The sequence below is a fragment of the Octodon degus genome, unplaced genomic scaffold (assembly GCF_000260255.1).
Source record: "Octodon degus isolate 3935 unplaced genomic scaffold, OctDeg1.0 scaffold00128, whole genome shotgun sequence".
NCBI lineage: Eukaryota > Metazoa > Chordata > Mammalia > Rodentia > Octodontidae > Octodon > Octodon degus.
The window spans coordinates 1,203,287-1,212,004 of NW_004524704.1; the positions used below are offsets into that span (position 1 = coordinate 1,203,287).

Here is an 8,718-nt window from a genome sequence, read left to right on the forward strand (position 1 = left end):
AGAGATAAATAAATACCTTACTCTTAATCATAAATACAAACACAGAAATCCTATGTATGTAATAGAAAATCAACTTGAGCAATGCACAAAAGGTAACGCCCAACAAAACCACTTGGGCGTATCATAAGAATGCAAGGTTGGTTTCATGCACATCAGTGAAACACAGCACACTTCTAAAGGAAAAGAATCATCTATTCACCTCAGTGGCTGATATGTTTCAGTACTGCTTCACGCTGAAGAATTTTTAGTAAACTAGGGCTAGAAGCAAAAATCTTTTGGCTCCATACAACTTAATGGAACGCCTATAGTAAACATGGATAAAAGAACCCTCTAAAGATTTAGAGCAGCACCCCCAACAAGCCCGCCTTCCCATTCCCCCTTGCAAGTACCCTAATTCCTGTTTCCTCTGTTTTGGAGGGCTCCACCGAACATCAGCTTGTGTCCTGATGAACCTGTGCTGCACAAGACGCTAATAACCGCTGCATGCAAAGGAATGTGTAAGACTTATTAGCTTGCTTCCAGGCCATGTTACATATGTGAGTCATTGTGGAACTCTTTCCTTTCTAAAAACTTCAAAATCTGATGTGGGCAAAGACAAAGCAGTTTATTAGGATGGGCTCTGAGAGAGGAAGCAGAAACCTAAGACCACTACATGACTTAATTCAGCATCTTTAAGGCATAGTTTCTGTTAAATGAAAATTCCAGCAAAGTTAGCTCATGATGTCAGCCTTCAGCCCTTGGCCAACAACCCCAAGGGGGAGGACTTTCACCAACGGGGCATGTGATTTCTTTTGAAGGCTGTACTGAACACAGCTGAGCCGTTTAACCTGGGCACTGTATTCTGACAGCCAATGCTGGCATGGCCCGTGTTACACATGAAGGTACCATCCAGAAGCATAGGATTCTCCCACCCACCACAGCAATACTTTCTGTCTCTTCCTGGATTTTTACTTCTTCTTCTTCTTCTTCTTTTTTTTTTTTGGCGAAAGCGGGGATTTAACTCAGGCCCTTGTGCTTGCCAGGCAAGCGCTTATTCGACTGAGCCATCCCCACCCCCCGGCCCCTGGATTTTTACTTCTTGACGTGGTCAAACAGCACATTCCAAAATTCTCAGGTGGCACACTTCCTCAGTGGGGCCTCTTCAGCTGAACTGCAGGACTTTCCTCAGTTCAAGATCTTATGCGATTCAGCACGATAAAAGATAAAACTTACGTGGCCAGCACGAGGGATGCCACAGAGAAACATCTGACATGTCCTTCTACTTGGTCCATGGGACCATCGCAGACCGGCAGATGGCAAACCTGGCTGCAGGAAAGGCCCACCTCCCCTGAGGAGCAGCTGGTCAGTCTCTTTGGATAAAGAGAATGGGGTCTGGGCATGCCAGCTTAGCATGCCTACCCCTGCTCACAGGGAGGAAATCACTGGTTTATAAAACACAGGTTTCAAGCCTGGTATTTATCATCTAAAAATAAACTGCACTGTGAAGGGTTATATAGCACCTAAAACATTAAGCGTGCACTTCTGATAGGATTATATATATTTTAAAGCATGACCCTACCAAACTACAATCACCACCAATAAAAATATATTGGGAGCAATGAAGATAGGGCTAATTGCAGTCAAAGAAAAGGGTCTAAAGCCTTTTATCCTGGAGTGTATTTCACTCCAGGGAACAGATGAGGCACACTGAGAATGAAACAGCCATGATGTTGCCACACGTGCTCGGGACATGGGATTAAGGGCTTGAGGCAGACAGAGGTCTGGCAGATTAAGCGATGGTGAAGCTCAAGGTTGAAACATCCATCAAGGTCACTTACTGAAGCTTTCACAGACATCAGGGGAGGTCAGCCGGTCAGAGATTTCTTTTTATTGTCTCAGACAGCAGAGTTGAGGAGTTTCAAGTAAGACTTGATTCTCTCTATCTTGCAAAATATTGTAATCTATTTTAGCGAATGAGTTTTGAATTTCTGCACTTTTAACAGAAGTTAGGAGCAAAAGCTAAACTCTAGTTACTAGCAAAAGTAACCTGTTCCACTTTGGGGCAGGAAGAGAAGTTATTAAATGTGTGATTATTAAGCTTGTTATTATACCCGACAGTAATTATTTTTATAAAACCAAACCAGGAATGCTAATGTGTTACTCTCTGTGTGGTATCCAGTATCTACAAGCAAAATCACTGTCATGTTTTTGATGTATTTACGTCACACAATTATCTCACAGATACACATTAACAGACAAGGGCATCACTGTTATAATGTTATAGTGTTCTATGTTGTGATTAAATGATGGTTGCATAATAAAAAAAAATAGACAAGGGCAGTTCTAATTGTGTACTAGAGTAATTTTTACCCACCAAGACCCTGTAACTCAACTCTGGAGTAGAGACAGAGTCTGCATTTTGGTCCCCATCTGGACCAAAATGCCCAGGGCTTGCTGTGTACCCCAGCTCTGAAACTGCAGCACTCTGCTACAGAGGTCTGGAGGACTGCGGTAAGGTTTTTCCTGTTTTGACCCAGGAACTGAGAGAACACTACCCTTTTGCCCCAGCTAGCACCCTGTGTAGTGTCTTTTGGTTTTAGAACCGTAATTCCCTCAAGCTAAGTGTACAGGAGACAATTCCACAGTGGACAGCAGGTGGAATCACCCAGAAACCGACCCCTGCACTCAGAGCCTGCACCCTGCCCTCAGGTACCCTGAGGGCAGCCAGTCGTAAGTCTCAGGAATTCAAACCTTCTCCTCTAGGGAGGAGGCTGGGGAGCCTGGAGACAGTAGACTCCTTATCTGCGACTAAGGTTACCTCCTCCAGCCAGCCTGCCAGAGGGGACGTGACTTCTAAGGAATCCGGGCAGTTTCCCCTGACTACAGCTAACCACGAGCAACCCACTAACCTACTACACAAGCTCCTGGATAAAAACAAGGCTTGAGAAGGAAATACTAGGAAAACAAATTTACCATGAAGTAGTCATTTTCCTCTACTCAAGGTGTAACAAATATAAAGTTTGCTAACTATGTCAAATAGTGAACATATACATCATCTCATCTCCCTTTCTCCCATAAATAACCCTCCGCTGAATGCGGCTTTAAAACATAATACTAAAAACTACTGCAACAAAAATGGGTCTGGACCAACCAGAGGTCACAAACTGACAGGATTGCAGAGTGATTTGGCTTGAGAGGTTTAGTTTAGCCTGAAAAATGTTAAATGTTTTTATCCCAATTAGTGGCCAATTTAAAAAAAAAAAAAAAATCCCTGTACTTTTCACATAAAAACCCCATCCTCTCCATTCTCTTGAAAAAAGAATAAGGCTGTTAAAATAGGAGGTGGTAACTGCCAAAAGCTTGGTGGCAGCTGTCTCTTTTGGTGAGTCCCAGAGGCAGTAGGGACCCCACTCCTGAGCCGGTCTTAAGTCAAGGTTTGGCAAAACTGGCCCACACAGGTCATGGATGTTCCGCCCTTGACCCAAGGGACGGTGCCAACACGGGCCAGCCGCTATCAGGGGTTCTTTGCGGTGGCTATCGGCGCGAAGGCGGGTAAGCTCAGAACCGAAGCGCTGTATTAGTCTTCTGATTTCACCTAGAAATAAGGCAGGTATCCTGCAGGTAAGCGCTGATGGCGCTGGTCGGCCATGCCTGGGGAAGGCACACTCCTACACCCTCCCTTCACGGGCTCTCTCCCTTCTCCACACTGAAGATGACCCAAGGCACAGGACCCAAGGCACAGCAAGACAGGAGGAAAGTGCGGAGGTCACCACCCCGCAGCCCTTGCCTGTGTCACTGGCAGCCTCTGTGACTTGGAATAAATCAAGCCCTCGAGTGCCCCGCACAAAGGAGGCCACCAAGCATCCAAACTTTGGCTTTCTACTTTCTATTTTTTCAATGAATGAAGAGCTCTGGACAAGCGACCTCTGAGGTTTCAGGCTCATCAGGAATATAAAAGGACCTGAATTGCAGTGTAATCAGATTTCTATCTGCAAAGCAAGCCATTATAACCAAGGGTCTTAACAAAACTGCTGCTGAAATGTGTTAGATCAGATGAATCAGAATGCTGCCTGTATCTCAACAATCTTTCCTAATATGTAAGTAAGTAACGGTAATGAAATAATTATGGGCAACATAAACTGAAGTTCAGCTCTTACAGGCAGCACCCAGTGGAGGAGCCAGCAGATTACACCCTGAGCAAATCCACACTCCTCTAGCTCTGGGGGGGACTTAATCATCTCTCCCTGCTCATAACGACGCAGTAACTTCTATAAATCCTTCAGAGCTGTTGAGGAACAGCAGGGTGCATAAGCAGGTCACGTCCGCATTGGTCTCACTCCACAAGGGAGAAGAGCTTTACAGGTACCTGGTGCATACAAGTCATTGTGTCCCCTCTCCAGGGAGGAAAGGAGGCTCAGGGGACACGGTTAATAAAGCCCAGGACAGCACCCACCTCTGTTCTGACGGATACTGGTTTTCAGGCATCATCTTTGGTATCTGCAGGGGCTGATGCGGTGGCCGAGGGACTGCAAAGGTTTGCTGCTGTGGTCCAGGTTCTGAAAGCGGATGAGGGGTCGGAGCAGGGCCCACAGCTTGGACTGGGACTGGGCCAGCTCCAGGGGCATGCGCTGCTGAGGCTGAGGAGGGCAGGGTCGCCTGGGGTGGGGGGAACAAGGAATTCTGATGGTGGGAGGGTGACAGGGGGGTGGTGGGAGGAGTTAATGGCTTGAACCCAGAAGGAGGCTTCCTGTCATAGGCACTGTAAACAGAAAAAGAGAAGGAACCATTAGCTGGTTACCAGGTCCAGCACAACTCCAGTTTGCAGCCCATTGTTGCCAGGAAATGGCGGCATTAGCATAGTTAAATTGTGAGCAGCCCGGAGGGAATATCTGTACCTCAGCGAAGTGACAAACACACTGCGTCACAGGGACTTGTTTAACACTTTTAGTGATTTTTCTCAGAGATAATTTTAGCCTCTGCTTCCGGTTTCCTTTTTCCCTCCTTCTAAAAGAACTCTGTAGGGGTGGATGGGCGCAGGGAGCGCAGGGCCCCGGTGCTCTCGGCCCCTCTCCCAAGTATTCCAGGGTTCCCAGGAACTGGCTGGAACCTTCCTGGAAGGTGAACATCTGAGGAAGTATCACCAGCGCTAACAACTCTGCTCCTGTGCCTCAGGCGGTCTGTGTTTGCCTTCCACTGCAAAGAATGATTTTAAAATTAAAGCTTCATTCCCGGGGCCTGGATATTCTTAAGTAAAGGGCACAGGCGTGGGGCTTTTTTGTATACTCTGATTTGAAGATTACATCCTGGGTGCTTAAAGTTCACATTAACATATGACAGGCAGGAAGTAGTATTTATTACCTGTCTCAAAGCTATAGGCCAAATATCCCGGTATTCCAGGCCCTTTCCCTGAGGAGGGCTCAGTACTTCACAAACTTAGTTCCCTGGAGAGCCACCCCACTTGAATGTTTGCTTCTTGTACTGCAGCAAAGTGGCCCCAAGAGGAGTGGGCTGCACAGAGAGGGCGACAGTGACCTGGTGCCGAGGCAACACCGGCATGCTCAGCCTGCGGTCTGGTGACCCCTTAAGCACGCCTCACTCACCAGTAGTTGTAGAGGCACTTTTCTCCGTAGTTAGCACCGAGAGGCTGCTCATGGCTGCAGGATGACAGCTCAGAGGAGGGGCTGTGCAGCTCCCGCTTGATCTTGGTGGGCGGGGGGGCGTGAAGCACCACTGCAGGGATTGGGGGACAGGCAGAGGACAACTGTTACGGGGTGCACGAGGCTTCCTTCTGTACACTGTTCTTGAAAGTCACGCGGCAGGAAAAGCAAAACACACTCATGACCTTCCACGGGGAGCCAATTAAAACCTCAGAAAGAAGGTAGCTTCACTGGACACTTAATTACTCCACCCCACCCCCCATTTCTTTGGTCATGGGTTGCTTCCAAGAAGCTCTGCACTAAAAAAAAGTGTGTGTGTGTTGAGCTAATGGGGACTCAAGAAAATGTAGGTGGTAGTGGGATGCCAAGAGTTGCAGACACAAGGAATCTTCCCAAAAAAGGACAAAACAGCCCAAAACAAAACGGGTTGGCAGACATTATATGTGTTCTTTATCAAATAGTTGAAAATGGGGTGGCAAGTTATTTCTTGCTTGGCTGTATACTTACCAATTAAATATGTAATTAAAAACAATAATAAAAAACTCCATCACGTAACTCTTAACTTTCTGCTTTGAGTAAGATATATTCAGCATCAGGAACATTACAATTTTTTTTTTTTTAAAGCTGACAGACCAAACTCAGCAGCTGCCCAAGGCCAATGGTGCACAAGACATCTGAACAAAGGGGTTTCCACAGCAGGCCCTGCACACAGCGCCAGCCACCGCATGATGGGAGCCAGTCGGCTTAAACTTGTGCTGCGGTTTTATCTCAACTCCAGGCAGGCGGTGAGAGGTGGCCAGGCCCTTCAGAGGTGCTTGGGTCAGCAGAGCTGCACCCCAGGAAGGGGTTAATGTTCTAGGGGGAGTGGGCGGTTATAAAATATGCCCTCCCAGAGGCATCTTTCTGAGGCATTTTTGAAGTCTTTTTTTTTTTTTTTCTTCTACTCTTCTGCTCTATTATAGAGCAGCATGAACACATCATCAGACACTCCCTGGCCCCCAGAACCATCAGCCAAATAAACTTATGCTCAATAAATTTTCCAGTCTGTGGCCCTCTGTGATAGCACCAGAGAATGCACTAAGGCGGTGTTAATGACAGTGCAAGGAGCGGCTGCTTTGTACGGTGGAAGCCAGCTGCATATTCCATGTATGATTCTGAGAGAGCAAAGAATTTCTCAAAGTCAAGGTGACTCACATACAAGGGCCCTTTACCCAAAGCAGGCTCGCTCCTACTAAGGACACTGCGAGGGCTGTCTTCTCCTGGGGAGGCCGCTGAATGGCTGTTATCTGTGTAGCACCTTGGAGGGCAGCGAAGCCAAGTTAACCTTCTACGTGGCCGCTTCCCACCATCTCAAAGGTCTTATTAAATAACTAACCACAGCCAGTGCCCCAGTGCCCCATTAAAATTTTGTTTGACTCACTGTTTATTCCTAAAACCCTTTCAAGGAGTTTGGTTAATTTTTAGTGGTTATACTAAGTAGAAATAGGTCCACAATCATCCTTCTTCCATCTGATAAGGCTGAACAAACTGAGCAGTAAGCTCATTTCTCCCTGTTTCCTAAACCCCAGGCTCTGGGGTCATTATGAACACACAACGTGGACAAACTCTGTCACTGCTGACAGCATTACAAAGCTAACTCCTGCCAGGGTCTGAGCGGAAGGGACTGGTTTTCATAATTCCTTTCTTACATAATGCCAACTGCATCTCCAGAATACATGAAATAAGTTGAGAACTAGCAGATTATATTTAGAAGTCTAATATTAGAGTCCCCCCCCCAAGTGACATCACAGCAGCCAACATTCAATTGTTATCAAGTGCTTTCAGATACTCAGATGCACAAAGTAGCTACGCTTGTTTGAACGCTGGTGAGAAAGGCAAGCCGTAGTGTCTGGAGAAAGCCCCTTCTCCCGCACAGACAGCATCCCCAGCGCGGGCCCTGCGCAGCCGCTCACCAGGGCGCTACCACAGAAAGCAGTGTCCCACTATCTAGCCAGCAGCTTCGTGTCCTCGAGGGGTTGATTTTGCTTATTTCATCTAAAAATAATGATTACAATCACTGCTTTAGCTAAGTGTAGAAAGGAAATGATACTGTACTATCCCATTTTATCGTTTCAGGTTTTAGAAACGTTTGGACATTTTCACATTATGGCCATTACACAAGGGGCCACTTCTGCCTCCCGCTAGAGTGCAAATCACATTGCCCAGAAAGCAAAATTTTATAATGATTTCAGGAATGGCACATAATACTTCAAAATGGAATCTAAACTGCCAGCCAATTCTGGTATCTTGATTTATTCAAATCAGGACAGAACTCTTGGCTGTACATCAGCCAACCTGGGCTTTCAACTGTATAGTATCGGCTTAGATATGGAGCCTTATGTTTGATATAACAAAGGGGATATTCAAGAAGCACAGCATGGAAAAAAAAAGTACTGGATGTGTGAATGAGTAGATTATATTCCCAACTGGATTTATTTGTTGAGACAGGGTCTCACTGTTTAGTTCAGGATGGCCCTAAACTCCTACATAGCCCAGCCTGGCCCTGAACTCCACGATCTCTCCTGCCTCAGCGTCCTGAGCAATCAGATCACGGGGATGTGCTACCCTGCCTGGCTCCAAGAGGTTCTGAACCTCACAGGTGGTGACCTGGCCCACCCTACAAGGCTAGGCACAGCATCAGTCACACACAGGATTTTCCCGAAGCATTAACCATTCTAAGGAGAGAATGGAATGAGGCAGGAACAAGAAAGGAAACACTGCACCGACACACACCAAGAGCCACCACAGGGCCGCTGGGAAGGCCACGCAAGAGGCTGAGGGCCCCGAGTTCTGCTGCGCTAGAGGGCATGGAAGGGACCCAGACCGTGCCTCGTGCCAGCGAGGGACAGTGCTGGCAGGAACCCAGAAGCCCGCAGAGTGCTCCTGGCTTTCAGTCTGTTGCTTCATTTATAAAATGGGGTACGTGATGCCGCCTCAGAAATAAAGAAAATGGCACAGCACCTTGCAGGTGGCGCTATGATGTTGAATAATTACACGCTGCACTTTCAAAAACAGAGAAGCTCTGCACAGCCAACTTACTGAA

General features: G+C 46.9%; 1 protein-coding gene across 2 annotated transcripts in view; it reads right to left on the reverse strand.

The window, feature by feature from the left end:
* Etv5 (ETS variant 5) overlaps positions 1 to 8,718 on the reverse strand; it is a 66,851-nt gene that overhangs the window by 26,376 nt on the left and 31,757 nt on the right. The window contains exons 1-2 of one of the 2 annotated variants that reach the window (XM_023700926.1): positions 5,580 to 5,703; positions 4,433 to 4,738 (exon numbers count right to left, since the gene is read on the reverse strand). The exons of the other annotated variant lie outside the window; for it this stretch is intronic. Coding sequence (XP_023556694.1) covers positions 4,433 to 4,467 — 35 coding nt within the window. The 5' untranslated portion in view covers positions 4,468 to 4,738; positions 5,580 to 5,703. Of the gene's footprint in view, positions 1 to 4,432; positions 4,739 to 5,579; positions 5,704 to 8,718 lie in introns of those variants that run through there. 2 annotated transcript variants of the gene reach the window in all.